Source organism: Leucoraja erinacea, chromosome 4 (assembly GCF_028641065.1).
Source record: "Leucoraja erinacea ecotype New England chromosome 4, Leri_hhj_1, whole genome shotgun sequence".
Classification (NCBI taxonomy): Eukaryota; Metazoa; Chordata; class Chondrichthyes; order Rajiformes; family Rajidae; genus Leucoraja; species Leucoraja erinaceus.
In genome coordinates, this window is record NC_073380.1 from 55,063,045 (window position 1) to 55,088,099 (window position 25,055).

The following is a 25,055-nucleotide window of genomic DNA, read 5'->3' on the forward strand; positions in this document are numbered from 1 at the left end:
TAAACGACCCAAGTGGAATATGAGGTGCTGTTCCCCCAGTTTGCAGGTGGCCTCACTCTGGCAATGGAGAAGGCCCAAATTAGAAAGGTCAATGTGGAAATGAGAGGGCAACAGCAGACCAAGAATGAGTGTTCAGTGAATGCTGAACTTTACAACTGGATATGAGTAAATAAAGGACCAGGTCACACTACAGCAAGGGTTCCCAACCTTTTTCGTCAAGTTTACCTCATGGCAACTTTAATAGCACTTAACAGTGTATTTTCACTTATTTATGAACAACTAATGATGAACAGATACCAGAACCAAACACTATGTACAAATCCACAATCAACAAATTTATCCCCTTTGTAGGCAAAATTTACCCCAGGTTGGGAACCCTTGCACTACAACCTTTTTTATAATTGAATGGATTATTTACTCATATCCAGTTTCAAGGAATCAAATGGCTCGCTCACGTTGCTCTGTGCTTAATTTGATCTGTTAGCCTGGAGCTGTGTAGATTTTTTATGATTTCTACACTAGCAGATGCCTTGTTTTTGATTTCATTGCTCTATTTTGACTTTGCGGTGTGAAATATTTTCTTGCAAATTACATGTAAAATAAAAAATGATCTGGGTAACAAGTCATTCCCTAGTGAGAGAGAGAAAGAGAGCACATGTTTTGAGCTGGTGCTTTATTCACACTGGATCCAATTATGTTCATATGAAAACCTTTCTCTGCTTAACTGCGATAATATGCATTCCAGGGAGACAGCTGCTATTTAAAAATCACAATGTTTGTCTTTTCGTAAATCCAGTTGCATTTATTCACAGCTACTTTGATTCAGATGTATCTTTATTCAGTGAGGCCTTTTCTTTCACAATGCAACAATTTTGCTGCCTTCATATTGGAGTTGGAGTCGGACAGTACAGAAACGGGCCCATTGATTCCATGCCGGCCATCAACCAGCCACCCATCTGTACTAATCCTGCACTCTTTATGCTCCCCGCATTCTCATCAACTACCCTCAATTATACCCCTTACCCACTGGAAGCAATTTACAGATGCCATTTAAACTACAAACCCAAGTGTAGAAAGGAATTGCAGATGCTGGTTTATACTGATGATAGACACAACATTGTCCTATCCGGGACACATGACAATAAACTCTCTTGACTTGACATGCTGGAGTAACTCAACAGGTCAGGCAGCATCACTAGAGAAAAGGGATGGATGCCGTTTCGGCTCAGGACCTATTCTTCAGACTCTAAACCTACAAACCAGCATGTCTTTGGGACATAGGAGGAAAGTGGAGCATCCTGAGGAAACCTATTTCTACTCTCACGCTCCAACACTTCCCTGTGTGAGCGTGGGAACGCCACATGACATGTGTTGTTCCTTAAACCGACTTTGCATTAATTTCCACTTGCTATATAGTCGTATTTGCCCATACCTTCTAAACCTATCCTATCCATGTACTTGTCCAAATGTTATTTTAAACACTGATAGCACCTGTGCAGATGGAGCATGTTGGTCGATGCGGGCAAGTTGGGCTGAAGGGCCTGGTTCCACGCCATACGACTATATAGCAAGTGGAAATTAATGCAAAGTCGGTTTAAGGAACAACATCATTGATTGAAAGATCCAGCATGGAAACAAGCCCTTCAGCCATTTGAGGACACACCAACTATTGATCACCTGTGGCAGTGAAGAAAGCGAATGGTATGTTAGCTTTCATAGCAAAAGGATTTGAGTATGTATGTATGAGCAAAGAGAATTGTGGTCTAACTTGATAAAATATTACACCGTAACTGGTGCTGTGTACAGATCTGTTTGCTGCACTTCTAAAAGGGAACAATTGCCCCATATTGGAGTGAGTGCAAATTATATTCAGTAAGATGTTGGCTAAGACAGAGCATTTCAGTTATGCGTGGAGAATGGTGCAACGGTAGAGTTGCTTCATTAAAGCACCAGAGCGTCTGCTTTGATCATGACTCTCTGCTGTCTATAGAGGGTTTGCATTAGTTTTCCCGTGAGGTTCTACTGCAGTTGTACAGGGTCTTGGTGAGACCACACCTGGAGTATTGCGTACAGTTTTGGTCTCCAAATCTGAGGGAAGGACATATTGCCATAGATTGGGAGTGCAGAGAAGGTTCACTGCAGACTGATTCCTGGGATGTCAGGACTTTCATATGAAGAAAGACTGGATATACTTGGTTTATACTCTTTAGAATTTAGGAGATTGAGGGGGGATCTTATAGAAACTTACAAAATTCTTAAGGGGTTGGACAGGCTAGATGCAGGAAGATCGTCCTGATGTTGGGGAAGTCCAGGACAAGGGGTCACAGCTTAAGGATAAGGGAGAAATCCTTTAAAACCAAGATGAGAAAAAGTTTTTTCACACAGAGAGTGGTGAATCTCTGGAACTCTCTGCCACAGAGGGTAGTTGAGGCCAGTTCATTGGCTATATTTAAGAGGGAGTTAGATGTGGCCCTTGTAGCTAAGGGGATCAGAGGGTATGGAGAGAAGGCAGGTACGGGATACTGAGTTGAATGGCGGTGCAGGCTCGAGGGGCCGAATGGCCTACTCCTGCACCTAATTTCTACGTTTCTATGTTGAAGGTAAAAACAAAATGCTGGAGAGAAGGAATGGGTGACGTTTTGGGTCGAGACCCTTCTTCTCGACCTGAAACGTCACCCATTCCTTCTCTCCAGAGATGCTGCCTGCTGATTTTGTGTCTACCTTCCATTTAAACCAACATCTTGCAGTTCTTTCTTACACAAGTTTGTAGGTTAATTGGCTTCTGTAAATTGTCCCTCGTGTAGAATAGAACTACTGTGTGGTTGATGGCTTGCCGGCACAACTTTGGTGTGCCAAAGGGCCGTTTTTCATGCAGTATCTCTAAACTAGACTGGATATGCGGTGTTTCACTTCTGTGGAGAGGAGGGAGCTGAGGAGAGACCAGAGGTTTACAAAATTAAGTAGGGTATGGATGGGGTAGATTGGTAGAAAATCAGTTTAGGGGATCTGAGAAAGAACATTTTCACCCATGGGGTGGTTGAAACCTGGATTGCGGACGAAGGCGGTATCTAGACAGGCACTTTAATCATCAAGACATTGAAGGCTGCAGACTAAGTGCCAGTAAAGGGGATTAATATAAATGATTGGCACAGGCGTGGTGGGCCAAAAGGCCTGATTCTGTGGTATATGACTAACGTGAGCCATTTGTGACCCTTGTTCAGCTCAAGAACTTGCTGCCTTTTACTGCCTCTGTAGGTCATGGGTACAAATTCTGGTTTTCTTTCCTGAATTCTCTGTATATTCATAATCTCCTACACTCCTCTGGAATAAATTCTTCATCCGAGTAAATCATAGACAGTAGCTATCATAATGTCTGTTTCATCATGAGGAATTTGGCAGTGTAAACCAAATGAATAACCTGCACCAACACAAGAAAAAACAGGAACAAATTTGGGGGAAATCACCTCTGTAAATATAGGCTCTTCAGACTGACACACCGCACGAACAGATTGACAATGTGGTTAACATTTCTTTTAACAAGAATAACAACTACCTGAGTCAGATGTGGGGATTTTTTTGGCCTATTAGGCTTGTGACATATTGAGTAACATGCAACCTTAATGATCATTCTCAGAGATAATCTTATTGATTTCTGTTATAATAAGAGTTTCAAAGCACCGAAGGAGATCCATTTCACTGCACCTTTTAGCAAGATTACAGTTTAAGAATAAGGAGTAAGCCATTTAGAATGGAGACGAGGAAACACTTTTTCTCACAGAGAGTGGGGAGTCTCTGGAATTCTCTGCCTCAGAGGGTGGTGGGGGCAGGTTCTCTGGATGTTTTCAAGAGAGCTAGATAGGGCTCTTAAAAATAGCGGTCAGGGGGTATGGGGAGAAGGTAGGAACGGGGTAATGATTGGGGATGATCAGCCATGATCACATTGCATGGCTCGAAGGTCCGAAGGCTTACTCCTGCACCTATTGTCTATTAGCTTAGAGTTACAGCGCGAAAACAGGCCCTTTGGCCCACCTAGTCCACGTTGACCACGATCACTCTGTATACTATCACTATCCCACACACTAGGGGAAATTTACAATCTTTGCCAAAACCAATTAACCAAAAAACCTGTACGTTTATGGAATATGAGAAGAAACGGGAACACCCAGGGAAACTCCACGTAGTCACGGGGAGAATGTACAAACTCCGCACAGACAGCACCCGTGGTCCGGATCGAACCCGAGTCTCTGCATCTCTACAGCGCCACAGGCCGCTCTTTCCACTTGATTCCATTTTCTATTATGTGCCTTTATAGAATTATGAAGGGCATTGCACCAAACAAACCATTTACTCCGGGCTAGTTGTTTGAACAAGGTGGCATATTCAAAAAGATGGAAGAACTCGGCTGGTCAGGCAGTATCTGCGGCGGGGGGGGGGGGGGTGAATCAGTTAAGTTTTCAGTTTAAATACCTCTAATCGCGGTTATGAAACATGCCTTAAGATACCAAGAGAAGGGGGAGGGGTGAGGTGAAGAAAGGAACTGTTGTGATAAGATGGATACTAGGAGAGATTGAATGAGACAAACGGCAGTGGTGCTGGAGAGAGTGGGAAAACTTGTTTGTCACTGCCGATCTTTCTGTGAGAGAGGTTTAAGATTAGGTTTATTACTGTCACATGTTCTAAGGGACAGTGAATTTATTTTGTTTGCATGCTATCCAATCAAATTAGCTATTCGTACTTACAGAGTGGAAACATGCCCCTCGGCCAACCTGTCCCATCTACATTTGTCCCAACTGCCTGCGTCTGGCCCATATCCCTTTAAGCCTCTCCTATCCATATACCTGACTAAATGTTTCTTGCATGTTGTAATAGTACCTGCCAAGTTCAGATACAAGTGCATTTATGCGATCTATTCCTCTCATGATTTTGTAAACCTCTTTCAGATCACCCCTACACATATACTATACATATAATCAAGACAAACTCCAGTACAAGTAAAATAGGGAGAGCAAAGGGAAATCAACATAGAGGGTCCTAGATTTACTACTGGAAAAGAGATTTAAGAGCAGGGCGATTGTATCGGATGGCACAATTTTAAAATGTCCACCCTTCCTTTGATCATCCCACTATTTTTTGAATGGAGGGAGACATGTATATTGTTTATAATGGGGTTTGTTTGGTTCATTCACAGGTGCTTGGGAAACCAAAATCAGTAGCCGAGAAAAGCGGCAACAGCGCAGACGTGACAAAGGAATAAATGAAACTTCCTCCATGGATTCCAGTCTCCTAGCAGGTGGAGCGGAAGTGATCTCTGCTCAGCAGCACACGGTGGCTTCATCTGGGCTAGCTCCTCGCAAGGCCAAAGCAGTCGAAACAGCAGGTTGGTCATTAATGGAAGGATTTGATCAAGATAAACATTGATCTGATGCTGGAAATTGTACCATTATAAGATGAGGTAAATGTTTTGGTCTGAAGACTGGTCCTGACCCAAAATGTCACCTATCCATATTCTTCAAAGATGCTACCTGACCCACTGAGTTACTCCAGCACTTTGTGTTCTTTTGTGTAAACCAGCATCTGTAGTTCTTTGTTTCTGCTTCTAGATATTTTTATTTGGATCTTTGTTGCTGTATACAAAACTTTTTGAAACTAGACTCCACACATAAAGAAAAATATATATAATTCTCATCTCTTTTTTTATTTTGAATGCTAAATTTGTATTGAACTTTATCAGAATGATGCCTGGATTAGAGGGTGTTAGCTACAGGGAGACGTTGGACACTTAGATTGTTTTCTCCATAGGTTGAGGGGGGACCAGAGAAGTACATAGAATCCTTTTCCCAGGATGGAAGTATAACATTCTAGAGTGTATAGCTTTACAGTTAGAGGGGAAAATTTTAAAGGAGTTTTTTTTTTCCCCACAGTGACGAGTGCCTGAAACATCATGATGCCAGGGGTGGTGGAGAAGGCAGTTGTGACTTTGTCATTTAAAAGACTTTTGGATGGACATGGATATGTAGAGAATGGAGGGATATTGGTTATCACAGGCAGATAAGAGTTGGTCTAGGCATCATGTTTGGTGTAGACATCTTGGGCTGAAGGGCCTGTTCCTCTGCTGTACTATTCATTTGTGCATCTGTGCTGTATATGCATTTTTTAAATCATTTAACTTCTATTGGTGTCGTTTTGGGTTTGGACCCTTCGGCCTGAGCCAAAATGTCACGTATCCATGTTCTCCAGAGATGCAGCCTTGCCTGCTGAGTTACTCCCAACACTTTGTGTCGTTTGTAAATGTGATTGGTATTTAGTTTTAATAAGATGTGACGGGTGTTCTTTTTCTCTTCAAAGTTGCCCCTGGGCCCGGTGAACAGCAAGCAGTGAACGGAGGAAGTTGGTGTGATATTCCAGTGAAACTGTCCGCTCAGATCAACGCAACCAAGGAAGACAAATGGCGGCAGATCCCTGCCTTGCCCAATGTTAAAAGGAGCCCAGATCAGCCTGCATGGGGCAAGGAACGTGGCGATAGCAACGCTGGAGCAAAGGAATGGAATCTACCCTTAGTCGACAAGGCTTGGAGTGAGAATGCACTTTTCCCCAGCATTGGTTAGTGTTCTTCAGTCTGGGTTCTTAAGGATTCACTAAATGAAAGAAATGGAAATTATTTCTTAACTTGATATAACTTGCATTTTCAAGATGACATAAGGTGATTTAGAGTCATAGAGCACGCAAACAGGCTCTTTGGTCCAACTGCCCATGCTGACCAAAATTACCTTTCTACGCTCATTCGTATCTGCCCACATTTAGAGGAAATATTTCAGGAATGTTTCCAATGGTGTAATGTGGGATTACTGACTGCCATTGTGTTCACAGTTCACTCCCAGATCTTGTCTCACTTTGTCTTACTTATCGTGTGTTTTTTTTTTAATGTAAACCTGATGGTGCAGATGCAGTTTCATTTTTCAAGTTTCAGGCAGTTTTATAGAAAAATATTTATATTGATGTTGAGTTAGTGGAGGCAAAAAGTACCAACCATAGATGTTGGGTAGCATCACGGCTCGGTTTGGATGTTGCTCTGCCCACGGCAACAAGAAATTGCAGAGAGTTGTAGACGTAGCCCAGTCCATCACCATTATTCCCCACCATTGACTCCATCAACAGTTTGTGGTGCCTTAGAAAAGTAACTAAGATTTGTCCCGCCCCGGTCATTCCTTCTCCCCACTCCCATGCAGCAGAAGATACAGAAGCTTGAAAGCGTCCACCTCCAGACTCAGGAACAGCTTCTTCCCGTTCGTTATCAGACTTCTGAACTGTCGTTCCATAAGCTAGGGTACTGTCTGATTCACCTCTACCTCATATTGGACTTTGTCTGTCAGACTGAGGTGCTACAATGCTGAGAACTATATTCTGCACTCAGTGCACATGCCAATAATTAACCTGAACCAAATATACAGCACTGAACTGGCCTTTCTGTCCTCTGTGGGCCTACTTACAGTAATCCTACATTCATGTAATTTTATTCTCCATATATTCCAATGATCTCCCTTCAGATTCTACCATTCACCTACACACTAAGGACAGTTTGCAGTCCAATTAACCTACCAACCTGCATGTCTATGAGATGTAGGGAAGGATACTGGGACATCCATGGAAAGCCTGCTGTCATGGGGAGAAAGTGATCCCGGGGTCAGGATTTAACCTGGGTTCAGTTTAGTTTAGAGATACAACACGGAAACAGGTCGTTCGGCTCACTGAGTCCATGCCGACCAGCACACTAACACTATCCAACACACACCAGGGACAATTTACAATTTTACTAAAGCATACAAAGCTGTACGTCTTTTGAGTGTGGGAGGAAGCTGTGAGCCAGCAGCTCGCCTGGCTGTTGGCTCTGTGTCACCCTGCTTGTGTTCATGAGTTTATAAATCTCATGGGGATCATAATGGGATACCAATGTCCCTGAATAACCTTTGAGCGAGTGACAGGAGATAATTTTGCTGTTAAATGCTATCCGTGTAGTACAGAATGAAAATGAGTTCTGTTTTTTCTATGGTGCCATGTGTTGGCAGGAAAAAGCTTCTTGTTGGAGGTCATGAGATTGGAACGGCCACAATATCACAGACTGGCAGTGCTCTCCGTTTGACGCACTTTCAGATGTTTAACATTCAATTGCATTTAATTAACATTCAAAGTGATGTTCTCTTAAAGACACACCTGAGTTAGTTAATGTAACGTCTAACCACACAGATCTTTCTAATTTAGTAGACACTCTGGTATTGTTTTGCCATTAGTTACCAAAATAATCCTACGAACAATGAGCAGAATAATTAACTGAAAGGCCGTTAAATAATAGAATAAGTAAATGCTGATAATGAGACACAACAAACTGGAATCTTGAGCTAAACACAAAGTACTGGGCCAACTCAGCAGGTTGCCAGCATCTCTGGAGGCAATGGATAGGTGACGACTGAAGTTGAGTCCCAACACAACACTGCCTCCACAGATGCTACTTGACCCACTAAGTTACTCCAGCACTAATAATAAGGAAATCATTGGTCCTCCTGTCAGGTCAGTGCTGGTTTTTGCATTCTAGTAATTCAATTATGTTGCTCGTGCTTATAAACTTTTTATAGTCATAGAGTCTTACAGCGTGGAAACAGGCCCTTCAACCCAACTTGCCCACACCAACATGTCCCATCTGTACTAGTTCAACCTGCCTGCATTTCGCCCCTTATCTCTCGAAACCTGTCTTGCCCATGTACCTGTCCAAATGTTTCTGAAACGTTGGAATAATACCTGCCTCAACTACCTCCTCTGGCACTCGTTCCATACACCCACCATCCTTTGTGTGAAAAGGTTACCATTCAGGTTCCTTTTAAATCTCCCACCCACTCCTTAAACCTATGTCTTCTGTTTCTCGATTCTCCTACTTTGGGCATGAGACTTGGTGTGTCTACCCAATCTATTCCTCACATGGACTATATTTTCTCCATACTTATTGACCAATTCCCTTTTGAAGGCTGCCATTGAATCCATCACACTTGGACAAAATGCATTCACGAACACACTGACCGAGTTACTGAACAAGCAGATAGAGTTTTGTGCCTTTGGCCAAAGGGCCAAGTTTGAATTCAATGCAACAGTGAGGGAATTTAAATTGAAGTAATTAAGTCTGGAGGGGGGAGGGGGGGGACATATTTTCGATTGCACTTGGCACAAAACTAGAGAACAGACTTTAAAAAAAAAACATTATCTGGTGTACAAAAGTCCATCGGGGAGATAACCTGTTGTTCTTATCTGTGTGATCAATAAATATCAGCATTGCCAGTGTCATCTACGTTCCATGTACATACAATTGGGGAAGAAACAAGAAGTAACATTCCGAGTTCTAACGACTAATTGAACAAGTGGCGAGGAGTTTTGGGTAATCATAAACCTTGTGATTAGGTTTAATAGGCACCTGAGGGACAACTTTTTCACACAGAGTAGTGGGTGCATGTAATGAGCTGCCAGGTAACATCTGTGTTGCTCTAACGATAATAAAAGTTAAACTAAAAATGAAGCACAAAGTTCATGAGTTTTGGATTTTTGACCTGTTTAGTATCTCTAGCGGCTGGTACTTTGCTGAAAGTGCAGTTACGATTTTTAGTTTAGTTTAGAGATATAACGTGGAAACCGGCCAGACCAGCAATCACCCCATACACTAACACTATCCTACATACTAGAAACAATTTGCAATTCACCTACAAAACCACATATTTGTAATGTGGGAGGAAACCGGAGCTCCCGGAGATAAACCGCGCGGTCACAGGGAGCATCCGTGGTCAGGATTGAACCCAGGTCTCTGGTGCTGTAAGGCAGCAACTCTACCACTGTGCCACGTGACAGAGTTATGATGTGGACACTTTTTCCATGGATATGTATTCAATAGTAATAGGCCCCCCTCGGTCATGGTCTCGACCATGGGTGACGCATCCTATTTGGTCGGATGCAAGCCTGTGCGATGTCATATAGAGGACAGGCTGTTGCCCATGCAGCATGTCCCCCCTCTCCACGTTGCTGATCGATCCAAAGGAACAGCAGGGCCATTACAGTTTGGCACCAGCGCCGTCGCAGGAGCTGCCAGGGCAAGGTTGGAGACAACGACAAACTGCCTTAGGAACTCCGACTCCGGATTTTCTCGAGGTTTACTCCTGGGGTCTTTTCCATGACTGGATATGGCCACAAGGCAGTGGAGGTTTTAAATCAGTTTTCCCTCTCCTAGATGGACTGCCTTACCAGGCTGACTAGCCCCATTTGCCCGAGACCCATATGGTAGGGAGCATCTACCTTCCAGGTCTATAGCACCTGCCCACTGCTCAATAGCAGTTTTCAATACAAGATGTAGCAAATAATTATATTTATAGAGGATAACTCTTTCATACGTCTACCCTTGATTTGAGACTCTTGCCATACAATTTAAAAGAGCTCTTTTATGCAGATCTTTGCTCATCAGATATTGGGTTCCTTCAAAAGAAAAAGGTTAGAACATTGTAAAGAACCCTGGGTAATTTGAGGTGGGGATTTTTTTTTTTTACTGATCTTGTGATTTAAAAAAAAAAAACCTTCCAGGTTTATATTTGTTTGGTACAAATAAAAGTTGGCAGGGAAACTATTTTTGTTTGTACTGTGTGTGAAATAGAACCCTAAAGACATGCGAGTGTTTTAGAAGTTTTTTTTTAATTGCTTTGTAAATTAAAAGGCGGTACTGAAACAGAACACTTGACATTTGGACAGGCACATGGATAAGAAAGGTTCAGAGGGATATGGACCAAACACAGGCTGGTGGGAGTAATGTAAATGGGGCATCTAGGTTGGCATGGGCAAATTGGCCCACAGGACCTATTCTCATGCTCTCTGACACTAACTATGACTCTCAACCATTAGGATAGCGTCTCGGACTTCAGATTGCAAAATGCGTAGGAAGGAACTGCAGGTGCTGGTTTATACTACTAGTTCCACTGTTTGTATCTCTGCCGTTAGCACATCTTCCCCAGCCAACAAGGGGCCATTATGGACTCCACCCTTCCTGAGGACACCTGATGCCGGCCTGTTTTGTTCTCGTCTCCAATTCTCTCTCCCATCCCTGCCCCACCACCCACCTCTATCAGTCTGAAGAAGGGTTTTGACCCAAAACGTCAGCTATACCTTTCTCCAGAGATGCTGCCTGACCAGCTGAGTTACTCCAGCATGTTGTGTCTAACTTCAGATTACAATATGTACATGTTTGTTGGTTAATTGTCTAAGGTAAATTTGAAAATTGTCCCCAACGTGTAGGACAGTGCTAGTGTAATGGGCCTGTCCCACGAGCGTGCGACTCCATGCGGCAAGTATAAGCAACAGCCTGCTGGCCCTGGTCAGCATGGACTTGGTAGGCTAAAGGGCCGGTTTCTTTACTGTGTCTTTAAAGTCTAAAGAATCTGCAGATGCTGGTTTATGCCAAAGATAGACACAAAGTGCTGGAGTAACTCAGCGGATCAGGCGGCATCTCTGGAGAAAAAGAAGGGTGGCATTTTGGGTCAGTAGTGTCTGAAGAAGGTCTTTTTTTGTCTATCTTTGGAATATCTGATCTGTTTGGAAAGCATACAAAACAAAGCTTTTTTCACTGTACATTAGTACACGTGACAATAATAAACCTAAACATAAATGAATCAGCATGGCTCAAGTTCCAACTTGGGATGATTCTATTCAGGTAACGGTGTCGTTATTCAAGTTGTTCCGTAATAGAGTTGATATACCTATGTTCTTCATTTGCAGGTGCCTGGGCAGGAGTCAATGAAAGGATAAATTCCTCAGAGCCGAAACCATCTTTCTCTCGTGGGACAAAAGCCTCGGTGACCAGTAAATATTGTTTCTGTCTGTGATATTTAATCCACATGTTCTTCGGAATCAGCTGTTTTGCCAAAGTGGAGTTAGAAATATGTTGTGTTCAAGTTTAGTTTAGAGATACGGTGTAGAAGCAGGCCCTTTGACCCACCAAGTCTGTGCCAAACAGCGATCAGGCATACACTCATTCTAAACTACTCAGTGGGGACAATATGCGGAAGCCAATTAACCTACAAACTTGAGCGTCTTTGGAATGTGGGAGGAATCCGGAGCACGCAGAGAAACCCCACGTGATCATAGAGAGAACGTACAAACTCTGTCGCCCTTGGTCTGGGTCGAGCCCAGGTCTTGGTGTTGTAAGGCAGCAACTCTACCGCTGCGACACTGTGCCACCGCCATGTTATGTAATTACACAGTACAGCTGTGTACGGTGGCTCAGCGGTAGCGTTGCTGCCTTACAGTACCACAGACCCAGGTTCAATCCTGACTACTGGTGCTATCTGTATGGAGCTTTCATGTTCTTCCCGAGACCTGCGTGGGTTTGCTCCGGGTGCTCTGGTGTCGTCCACCACACCAAACAATGATGGCTGGGTTTGTCGGTTAATTGGCTTCAGTAAGTTGTAAAATTTTGTCCTAGTGTGTGTAGGGTAGTGCTAGTGTGCGGGGATTGCTGGTCGGCATGGACTCGGTGCTGAAGGGCCTGTTTCCGCGCTGTATCTCTAAACTAAAACTAAACTAAAGCTGGTCACTGTCTTGGAAATGCTCTCTCACTGACAATCACACCAGATACCCAGCTATGTTCCCAAAGATTTGCCCCCAATCCCTCTTTTGTAGGACTTTGAGTACCTTCTCAAAAAATTCTTCTGAATGCGGTTTAGAAATTCTGCCCCTGTATCAGCTGTTTAGCTGGTGAGGCAGTGGTAGGGAAGATCCGGGTTTGATTCAAAACATGGGTGCTGTCTGTGTGGAGTTTCTTCCTGTTTCTTTAAAGAAATGTGCAGCAAAGCTAAGTAAATTGTCTGCTGAAAATTAAACAGATAAACTACAGATGCTGGAGGTCTAAAATCGAAACTGTTGGAAATACTTAGCAAGTCAGGCCACATCTGACGAAAGAGAAACAGAGTTGAATTTTTTTGTTTCCACGTTGAATGACGTTGACCTATTTTTGTTTGTTTGTGTCTGTATTTGGAATAGAGACAGAGAACAACAAACTGGTGGCATTTCTTTGGAATTGTTTGTTTGTCTGGAATAATGAGACGGGTTTGGCTCGCAATGCTTTTTATTTGGAAAAAATGTCTTTGGTATTCTCAGCCTTCCCCAAATGACGAGTTTGGTCAAATTTTGGCATTTAAAAAAAAATCATGGCTGTTATTTCTAATTGAATCAAAGACTTTAGTACTGGCTTAAACCCTTGAGGTTTGTGACTGATCTCCTGGGGCTGTCAACCACATTTTGTACACAAAGTTTTTATTTATAAAAGAAAAACACCAAACTGTAGTGGAGTGACTGAACGATGAATCAATAGCTATACTTTGCTAAAATATTCTCAGCATTCTGTTGCGTTAAACTTAATTCAACTTTGAGAAACATACAGAGGCTCATGCAGATTTTAGATAGAGAAATACAAGGAACATTTACTATTTCAAGTCAGATCTTGGACCAGAAAGCAAAAGCGAAATTCTGCAAAAATTGCAAGTCTGCAATAAAATCTGACTTAATTGTGACTTGCAATGATAATTCTGTTTATCAAGAGGGGAGATCTCATTGAAACCAACCACAAATGAAAGGCATAGACAGCGTGGATGTGGGAGAGGATGTTTCGAGTTGTGGGGAAGTTTAAGCCTCAGAATAAAAGGATGTAACTTCAAAATGGAGATTTCTTTAGCCAGAGGGTGGTGAATCTGGAATTCATTGGCATAGATGGTGGTGGAGGTCAAGTCATGGGTATTTTAAAAGTAGATGGTTCTTGATTAGTCAGGGTGTCAAAGGTTATGGGGAGAAGGCAGGCGAATGGGGTTGAGAGGGAAAAATAGATCAACCATGACTGAATGGCAGAACAGTCTCAATGGGTTGAATGGCCGAATTCTACCCCCTGTGTTATATAATTTATGATATGATATGATTGATTACGCACTGATCATTCCTAACCACCAGCCTGTAATGTTTTGGGTTTTTTTTGTCAATTATTAATCTGTCCACGAGTTAAATGCTGCACTTTACCCGCTCTTGGCAAAAGAGACAACTTTCACAAACTCTTTTTGGATGAAAAGGCCTTGTCATATTCTCGACTCCATTAAGTGATGAATGTCTCTTTTATATACAAAACATTTTTTTTAAGTGAAGCATTAGCAAACAAGTTTTTTTGGTAAGCAAATACATTTTACGGATAAGGTAGACGATAAGAATCTTTGTCCCATGGTGAGGTTGTGTCAAACACAAGGTGAGAGGAGGGGGGTGGACTGAGGGATCATTTTCACCCACAATGCTTGGATTCTGAAATAAATTGTCTTCTGGGATGTGGAAAAGGCAGGCACTCTCAACTTTTTAATGTAACTATGATGTAAACAATCTCATGAATCAACAAGGTATAGAGGGATACAGCCCAAATGCAGGTCTGTAGGACTGCATCAATAAGTGCAGTGATCAGCACGGACTTGGTCAGCCAAAGGTACTGCAGTTCGATTCTGTGACTGAATGTCAATATTCTTGAAAGATCGGCCAGCACAATCGGGATGGTGTTCTATCAATTTGAGTGGCTGGGTTATTTTGAAACATTTTGATCACGTATAATTTCCTCATCTTTTCTAACAGGTGCCACCGGTGAACCAGCTCCCCAGCCAAGCGCGACTGACCATCAAAGGGATGCTAAACCTGCTCCCAGCCCAATTGACGACGCCTGGTCAGGGATAAGTATGTTGGGTTTTTTTAATTAAGCCTGCTGGAATTATACTTGTATGTCATTAAAGTGCATTTTGAACTATAAGAAGCAGTATATAAACTTGAACTAGTGTGATTAACTTGGAAGTGAGTTTTGAGGAATATGCCGCTTTTATGAAGTTGAGAAGAAGAAAATGTTGGCATAATTCTAGTTAGGATATGGGCCAAACACAGGCCCATATCCTAGTGTAGATGGGGTATTTTGGTCGGCATGTAGATCCTAGTGCGACTAGTGTAGATGGGGTATTTTGATCGGCATGGGCAAGTTGGGCCGAAGGGCCTGTTTCCATGCTGTAAGGCCCGGACTCTGTGACTCCAGTTGCCTTTTGAACGCAATTTCTCAGTGGGAATATTTTCATTGAGTTTTGGAATGTCATGCTGAAATGTTACAGTGGGAGCCAATGCCGAAAGTGAATGTAATGTTAGTATTTTAAGAGTATAGAAGGCCATTACCTCTGATACCCGTGCTAATCAAGAATCTGTCAATATCCGCTTTTAAAATACCCATTGACGGCCTCCACGGTCGCCTGTGGCAATAAATTCCACAGATTCGCCACCCTCTGTATAAAGAAATTTAGACAGATGGGCCAAACACTTGATGAGCCGATTGGCCTAATTCTGATCCTAGACATTTTGACAGGCAACGGCGTATCTATAGGCAGCTGTTCAAGGGCATATCAAGAGCTAAGACTCCCCTCGCGTGATTCCATTAAACCATAATAGCAAGTTGCAGTTCTAATTGCTGTTTTCCCCAGCGTGGTTATAAATTGTTGTTTACTGGTAATAGAATTCCCCATGGTATTTATTTTAGGGACTTGTTCTTCAGTCCTCTACAGTATTAACTCTAAAATTGATGCAGCTGAATACAACAAAGTATTGCCAGTCTTGGTCCCATCTGCACCTTTCTTTGAGCTTCCCCACCCCTCTCACCACAATCGGTCTGAAGAATGATCCCAATCCAAAAGGTTCCCTATCCATTTCCTCCACAGATGCTGCCTGACCCACTCAGTTACTCCAGCACTTTATGAATTCTATTTGTAAATCCCATATACCCAACAGCCTCTGAATGGAAAAAGATGCCCCTTAGGCTCTTTTTAAACCTTTTCCCTCGTACCTTAAACCTATGTTCTCTGGTTTTTGAATTCCCCATACCCTGGGTAAAAGACTTTGTGCATTCACCCTGCTTTTGCTAATCAAAGCTGTTTATTTATATTATCCATTGTGCAACCTCAACAGAAATTAAAGCTGATTTGACCTTAGACTTTAGAGATACAGCGCGGAAACAAGCCCTTCTTCTTCTTCTTGCGTATGGCGTGCACAGCCAAAAGTTGTAGGACAACTTGTTCTATTTGATCTTATTTGATTATGCACGCCGGGTTGATTGCATTCGTCGAAGCAGGGTGGACCAAGTGAAGGTTGCAATCTCCCACCCCAATGAGCCCTTCAAACCACCGAGGCCGTGCTGACCACGACCACCCTATACACTAGCACTATCCTACACATTGGGGACTATTTACAAATTTTACAGAAGCCAATTAACCTACAAACCTGTACATCTTTGGAGTGTGGGAGGAAACCGGAGCACCCAGAGAAACCCCACGCAGCCACAGGGAGAAGGTACAAGCTTCATACAGACAGCATTCTCAGTCAGGATCGAACCCATGTCTCTGGCGCTGTAAGCAACTCTACCACTGTGCTAGTTTGCCGCCGTACACTTGTTCAGATTGATTTGATCTCTTATCCTGTCTTCCATCTTCCAGACGGGATTTCGACCGCCGACCCGAGCTCCGACTGGAACGCTCCAACTGAGGAGTGGGGTAACTGGACCGCGGAGGAGCCTGCCCCAGACGTGCCGCCCGAGGAGACCATTCCAGAGGCTCAGAAGGTTAGTTAGTAACCCTGGGCAATCTTGCCGAGCCCCCCTTGCAAGACCTTCAAACTAACCCCTACAGCTCGTCAGTGGGGATCTCTGTTGCCCAAAAGTATTATGTGCAGTTTGTGTAGTTAACATCAGTGCAAATATAGTGGAAGAATCTAGGACCAGAGGGCACAGCCTGAGAATAAAAAGGATGTACCTTTAGCAATGAGATGAGGAGGAATTTCGTTAGCCAGAGGGTGAATCTATGGAATTAATTGCTGCAGATGGGGAAAGTTAGATCAGTCATGATTGAATGGCGGTGTAGACCTGATTCATTTCACTGCACTTTATTGTGTATGTGATGAATAAAATCTGACTGACTGAATGGCCTAATTCTGCTCCTATGACCTATGAAACAATGGTGATTTCAACAGAGACCGTATGATCTTTGCACACGGTTCTTTTGTTCCCCTTTCTTCGAGGACCGACCAGAGGTTCCGCTGTCACCTCTTCGGGCCGCCCTAGGTGAACGTCTTCAAGGACCAAAAAAATGTCCGCTATTCGGAACTTTTTGTTATTTGGAATTTCGGATAAAATGTTGTGCACCTGTACATTCTTTCTTCTGCCCTTGTATATGAATTAATGCAGTTTAAGACTGTAGATTCATAAGAATATTCTGGTTGCGATTTTCTTTAAACTTGAGGTTTTAATGCTCGTTTGTAACAGCAGGGAGTAAAGTGATCAAGCGTAAAGGGTAATTTTTGTTTCTCTTTCTGATGTGCCCAAGTAGGCACTGATTTAACATGTACATCCTGCTGATTAGGGTGGGATAATGTGAAGCAGATGGGGAGGAACGTGGAAGCAAGACTGGGAAAAGGATATCTAACAGAATTCATGCAGTGAGAAGGAAATGAGTTGGAATGGAGATGGTGTATGAAATGGTGGAGGATAGGTAAAAGATGTGCAGAAATGTGATGAGCAGAAGGTGTGGTAAACCACAGCATTGATGCATCTAACGTGCCTGTAAAGCTGCAACAAGTAAGGATTTTATTATTCTGGCTCATCCGGTGCATATGATTCTTACAGTACAAGACTCCAAAGCCTTGGGCTTATACTCCCGAGGGATGAGTACAACGTCTTCCCCCACCCCCTTTAAGGCATCTAAAATATTTTAATTTAGTTTAGCTTAGAGATACAAGCAATGAATATTAAGGCTGATTCACAAAAATTAATATCATACTTTTATAATAATATATTAAATAGAGAATCACCCTCAACAGAAGCATTAAGGGAAGATTGGGAACAAGAGCTAATGACAAAGATCTCGAAGGATAGATGGGAAAAATATTTGATGAACACACATAACTGTTCTATTAATGCAAGACACAATTTAATTCAATTCAAATTATTACATAGACTATATTATTCAAAAACGAGGTTGAACAAATTTTATCCAAACGTCTCTCCCAGATGCGATAAATGTTTGTTTCAAAACGCTAATATAACACACTCATTTGTTGGATGTACAAAGTTGAATAAATTTTGGAGTGATATATTTGATATATTTACAAAGATTTTCAAGTCAAGAATAGAACCCAAAACGGAATGGATTATATTTGGAATAATAGGAGAAGATACCAATTTAAATAAAGATCAAAATGTTTTTTTTAATTATGGGTTAATAATTGGAAAGAAATTGATACTTAAATTTTGGAAAAGTACAACCACACCAACTGTTAAAATGTGGATTAGGAATATGATGGACATAGCACGCCTTGAAGAAATGAGACTCCGACTAATAGATAAATATGACCAATTCTTAAAGAGTTGGTCTCCTTTCATCGACTTTTTGGAACCATGTGATGCAGCGGTGCCGTAAGGATTGCCGATTTCAGTTCATGACGTGGATAGATCTACATCTCCGAATACAGATTTGAAAAATTCTCTTTTTAGGGGCCTTCTCTTCTATTTCTACTCTCCTCTTTCTCTCTTCCTTTTTTTATTTTTTATATACACACTTCACGTTTTTCTACTCTCTGCCATCTATTTTTCTACTTTTTCCCCTTTCTATTGCTTTCTTTTTCTTGATCTGCTTACTTTTTTCTTATAACATAAAACTAGAGGTTGTACATAGAATGGATTGCGGTATTACATAGTTGGCACCTAAAATTAGGCGCCACTGTACTGTTTTGTGCTGTATTAACTTCTAATAAAATAAACAAAAAAAAAAAAAAAAAAAAAAAAAAGAGATACAAGCTTAGAGAGAAGTGGAAACAGGCCCTTCAGTCCACTGAGTCCACACCAACCATCGATCTCCCATTCTCTCTAATTTTGTGTTATCCCTCTTTTTCATCCATTCCCTACACGCTAGGGTCAATTTACAGAGGCCAATTAACCTGCACGTCTTTGGGATGTGGGAGGAAACCAGAGCACCCAGAAGAAACTTTGGGAGGTCGGATATAAGGACAAAATATACAATTAATGGCAACATACTTAACTGAGTGATGTACAGAAGGATCTTAGGATCCAAGTCCGCAACTCCCTGAAAGTACTTAGTGGTAAAGAAAGCTTATTGCATGCTTGCCTTTACTGGGTAGGGTATTGAGTGCAAGTCAGGAAGTCATAATGCAGCTTTATAGGACTTTGGTTAGGCCACATTTGGAGTATTGCATGTAGTTCTGCTCGCCCTAATACATGAAGGATGTGAACACTTTTGAGAAGACATTGGAATGATGCGGGGATTAGAGTGTATTACATATAGGGTGAAGTTGGACAGACTTAAATTATCTTCTCTGGAACGCTGGAGATTGAAGGGCTGAGGGAAGATTTGATAGAAGTATATAAAATTATGGGAGGCATAGATAGGGTAGGCAGTCGGAACCTTTTACCCCAGGGTGGCAATACTAAATACTCGAGCACACCTTTGAGGCGAGAGGGGCAAAGTTTAAAGGCAATATGCAGAGCAAGTGATTTTTACAGAGGGTGGTGGGTACCTGAAATCCACTGCATGGGGTGGTGGTAGAGGCAGATACGATAGTGGCATTTAGTAGACTTTTGGATAGGCTCATGGATATGCGGGGAATGAGGAATTATGGAATATGTGCAGGAAGAGAGGAGTTGGTCTTGGCATTGTGTGCAGCACAGACATTGTGGGCATAGGGCCTGTTCCTGTGCTGTACTGTTCTATGTCCGCTGCCCCACTGAAGAAATGACACAAGCGTTGAAATCTCTGGTCGTTGGGACAAATTAACTGTCTGGAATCTTGCCACAAAAATCACCAATACTCCTTTCAATTCTCAAGCCTAGTCGCACTGAAATGGCAGGGTTGTCGTGTTTGCAGCTGTGCCATGTGTTAACTCGGAATTCCCAGCTGCGTCAACGTCTATTTTTGGAGGTAAAAACCGTTCTCCCAAGAAGCTGCCACGTTTCGAGCATCTTGCATCTTATCGGTGCTGACAACATCCCCACTCTCCTGCCCTGGGCTTTATTTTCACATGGCTTGCAGGCCATTTGAACAGATTCCTAGTGTTGAAGGATCATGATTAATATAATTACTTGTTCCATCTGAACAAGTGTGAGTACACTTATGCAACAAATTGTTTTGGGAGTTTGTTAATTTGTCTGGGGGATTTAAATTCTACAGTTTACTCCAACACCAAAACGTTAGCTTTTACCTTAATTTTGAGATATAGCATGAAAACAGGCGCTTCAGCCTTCCGAGTCCAAGATCCATCGATCACCCGTTCACACTTAACTGACTGGATTGGCAGTATAATAGTGAAGTTAGCCAAATACTTGCACTTTCCTCAGGTGGCCAAATTTGCAGTATTGGTTGAGTTTAGTTTATTGTCACGTGCACTGAGGTACAGTGAAAAGCTGTAAGTGGACTAGCTGAAGTGTTCTCTGGATGCTTTCAAGAGAGAGCTAGATAAGGCTCTTAAAAATAGCGGAGTCACGGGGAGAAGGCAGGAACGGGGTACTGATTGGGGATGATCAGCCATGATCACATTGAATGGCCTACTCCTGCACCTATTGTCTATTGTCTAATACTCTTGGTATTGCACGCACCACAAGCCCTCGGAGAGCTTGATGTAGTTCTATCCCACAGATGTTTTCATATTTACAATATTTAATTTTCTCTGCTGGGGATTTGCTATTTAGGGTTCTTGTATTCACTAGGGAGCCACTCAGCTGTCACAAGCAGTGGGGCCGACTGATGATAGCACTGCAGGAGTAATGTGTCCCCGATGGTTCAGTGCCATGCGGGATAAATGTGGATCACGTTGAACATAGAACAGTACAGCACAGGAACAGGCCCTTCAGCCCACAAGAGTCCATGCCAGGTGAAGCTAATCTCTGCCTGCACATGGTTCACATCCCTCCATTTGCTGCAAATCCATGTGCCTATCTAAAAGCCTCTTAAATGACACTGACACATCTGCATCCACCACCACCCCCAGAGATGTATTCCAGGCACCCACTGTATTTTGTTTAAACTTGCTCCACACATCTCTTTTAAACTTTCCCCTTCTCATTTTAAAGCTCTGCCCTCTGGTCTTTGACATTGGGCAGTGTGGTGGTTGGTGTCTACATAGACTTTAGCGAGGCCTTGTCAAGGTCTCAAAAGGTATGCTGATCCAGAGGTGAAATCACATAGGATCCAGGGTGAGTAGCTGTGTGGTGTCCAAGGCCAGATTCCAGCTAGCTTCCAGTGCTAAGGAAACAATAATTTTCCATGGCTTGAAGTTGAGATGTTGCAGCTCTGAAACCGTGAAGATAGCAGGAGATTAAATTGCAAAAGGATGGGTGATGTTTGTGGTTGGGACCCTTTTTCAGTCTGCATAAGGGTCCCATCCCAAAACGTCAACCATCCTTTTTCTCCAGAGATGCTGCCTGTCCCTCTGAGTTACTCCAGCACTTTGGGTCTCTCTTCGGTATAAACCAGCATCTGCAGCTCCTTGTTTCTACATTAAATTGCAAAAGTTCACTTCCACCAGCGGCACGTGCCTGCCTTCCGTGCTGTCTATAAAACACCCTGCAGTTATTTGTCAAGGCCACTCGCAATTCCTGCCAAACTCACAATCTCGGCTAACTAGAACAACTGAGGCAACTGGCACACGGGAGCACCTTCCCCTGCAGGCTTCGTTTCATCCTAGCACTCATCCCAACCTTCTGCAACTGGATCCTCAACTAACTTCTTGACCCACGAAGCACAATAGGTAAGAATAGGTGATCGAACATCCTCCATGATGATTCTCAATACTGTGCCCCTAATTTTACACTCTATGTGGCAAAATTCTGCAATAAATCCATTGACAAGTTTGCATTTGCCTGTGTGTAGGAATGAACCACAGATGCTGGTTTACACCAAAGGTAGACACAAAATGCTGGGGTAACGCAGCGGGTCAGGCAGCATCCCTGGAGAAAAGAAATAGGTGACTTTTTGGGTTGAGAACCATTCTTCAGACTGAGAGTCAGGGGAGAGGGAAACTAAGGGGTATGAAAAGGTTCAGAACAAATCGGAGCCAGCACCGATGGTCCATTGTTGGCCATGGAAGAGGTGATAATGAAGGGATATGAACAGTGTAACTAGCCGGACGACTAGGGTGGTTGGGGGAAACATAGAGGAAATAGAGAAATCGATATTCATACTGCAGGGTTGTAAGCTGCCCAAGCGAAATATGAGGTGCTGTTCCTCCAATTTGCATTTGGCCTCGCTCTGTGCTCTGCCCAAGACCGCAAGAAATTGCAGAGAATTATGGACGCAGCCTGGTCCACCACGCAAAGCAGCCTCGCACTCAACCCCTCTCCAATTGACTCACTACACCATGCAGCATCAGGGAAAACAGCCAACATAATCAAGGAGCTTTTTCACCCTGGTCATTCCGTCTGATCTCCTCACCTGTCAAGTGCTGGAGAAACTCAGCGGATGTGGCAGCATCTATGGAGCGAAGGAAATAGGCAACGTTTCGGGCCTAAAAAAAGCTAAAAAGCTGTCAAGGTTGCCCGGCTGGCAACAGGGAAAAAAAGTTAAGTGAGAGCCCTGCATAGGATGATTTGACTGGACTGCACACAGTTTTTCGCTGTATCTCTGTTCATGTGACAAGACTAATAAACTAATAATAATCAATAATTGGTTGTAACAGTTGTACTGTGACAACTTTCTCCAGAGAAAGATTTGTAGGCCAACGAATGAAGAGGATATCTCCTTCTGAAAACCAGCAGCGATACTACTGCCAAAATAACTACCTCCAATACTGCTCAAAGACACAGAAAGCTGGTGTAACTCAGCGGGGACAGGCAGCATCTCTGGAGAGAAGGATTGGGTGACGTTTTGCGTCGAGGCCCTTCTTCAGACTGGTCAGGGATAAGGGAAACGAGAGATATTGACGATGATGTAGAGAGATAAAGAACAATGAATGAAAGATGTGCGAAAAAAGTAACGATAAAGGAAACCATTGTTATCTGTTGAAAATGAGTAGCTGGTGCGACTTGGATGGGGGAGGGATGGAGAGAGAGGGAATGCCAGTGTTACTGAAGTTAGATAAATCAGTATTAATACCACTGGGCTGCAAGATGCCCAGGCGAAATATGAGATGCTGTTCCTCCAATTAGCATTTAGCCTCATTCTGACAATGGAGGAGACCTAGGACAGAAAGGTCTGTGTATGAATGGGAAGGAGAATTAAAGTGTCCAGCAACCAGGAGATCAATTAAGTTCAGCCGGACTGAGCGAAGGTGTTCAGTGAAATGATCGTCCCAGTCTACGTTTGGTCCCGCCGATGTATCAGCGTCCACATCTCGAGCAACGGATACAGTATATGTGGTTGGAGGAGGTGCAAGTGAACCTCTGCCTAACCTGAAAGGACTGTCGGGGTCCCTGGACAGTCAAGGGAGGAAGTATAGGGATTGGTGTTGCATCTTCTGCGGTTGCAGGGGAAGGTACATAGAAACATAGAAAATAGGTGCAGGAGTAGGCCGTTCGGCCCTTCGAGCCTGCACCATCATTCAATATGATCATGGCTGATCATCCAACTCGGTATCCTGTACCTGCCTTCTCTCCATACCCCCTGATCCCTTTAGCCACAAGGGCCACATCTCACTCCCTCTCAAATATAGCCAATGAACTGGCCTCAACTACCTTCTGTGGCAGAGAATTCCAGAGATTCATCACTCTGTGTGAAAAATGTTTTCCTCATCTCGGTCCTAAAAGATTTCCCCCTTATCCTTAAACTGTGATCCCTTGTTCTGGACTTCCCCAACATCGGGAACAATCTTCCTGCATCTAGCCTGTCCAACCCCTTAAGAATTTTGTAAGTTTCTATAAGATCCCCCCTCACTCTTCTAAATTCTAGTGAGTACAAACCGAGTCTATCCAGTCTTTCTTCATATGAAGAAACTGGGGAAGGGGTGGTTTGGGTGGGATGGGATGAGTTAACCAGGTAGTTGCAGAGGGAATGGTCTCTGTGGAAGGCGGAAAGGAGATGGGAAGATGTGACTAGTGTTGGGATCCCGTTGGAGGTGGCGAAAAATACAACAGCTGATGGGGTGAAAGGTAAGGACTAGGAGGACTCTGTCTGTTGCGACTAGGGGGAGGGGGAGCAAGGGCGGAGCTGCGGGGTCCCGAGGACACACAAGTGGGGGCATCATCTATGATGGGAGAGGGGAACCCCAGTTCCCTAAAGAATGAGGATATTTCGGATGTCCTGGTATGGAACACCTCATCTTGGGCGCAGATGCGACGTAGACGGAGGAATTGGGATAGAGTCTTTTCAGGAAGCAGGGTGGGAAGAAGTGTAGTCGAGATAGTTGTGTGAGTCGGTGGGTTTGTAAGATGTCAGTCAATAGAGGCTGAGATCAAGAAGTCCAATACTGCTCAATTCTGTACGAAACTGATTTGTGCAGATATGAAAGTATGGAACTTTGTGTAACTATTACAGGATGGGGTATTTTTTCCAGTTTTGTGTTTTCCTTTTTATTGGTCAGTCTGGAGTGAAGAGACAGGCAATCACTGTGACCGCGTGGGTTTTCTCTGGGTGCTCCAGTTTCCTCCTAATCAAAGACGTCCCCACCCAGTCATTCCTCCTTCTCTGTTCCTATCCAGTGGAAGGTTCAGAAGTTGGAAAACACGCACCACCAGACTCAGGAAAAGCTTTGTCTCCTGTTTTCAGGCTTCTGATTCATCTCTACCCCATTGAGGAGATTGGACTTTATCTAAGCAACTGATGTGCTACATGTTGAGAATTACCCGAATTTGAACTGGTTATATCCATGTATGGTATATCTGATATTAGATTAATTTGGAGATGCAGCATGGAAACAGGCCCTTCGGCCCACCGAGTCCGTGCCAACCAACAATCACCCCGTACACTAACACTATCCAACACACACTACGGACAATT

At 43.2% G+C, this 25,055-nt stretch overlaps 1 protein-coding gene across 1 annotated transcript in view; it reads left to right on the top strand.

Moving 5' to 3' along the window:
• mtdha (metadherin a) overlaps positions 1-25,055 on the top strand; it is a 79,953-nt gene that overhangs the window by 38,682 nt on the left and 16,216 nt on the right. The window contains exons 4-8 of the mRNA XM_055634316.1: positions 5,189-5,377; positions 6,346-6,600; positions 11,791-11,874; positions 14,671-14,769; positions 16,557-16,681. Of these exons, the coding sequence (XP_055490291.1) occupies positions 5,189-5,377; positions 6,346-6,600; positions 11,791-11,874; positions 14,671-14,769; positions 16,557-16,681 (752 nt within the window). The remainder of the gene's footprint in view (positions 1-5,188; positions 5,378-6,345; positions 6,601-11,790; positions 11,875-14,670; positions 14,770-16,556; positions 16,682-25,055) is intronic.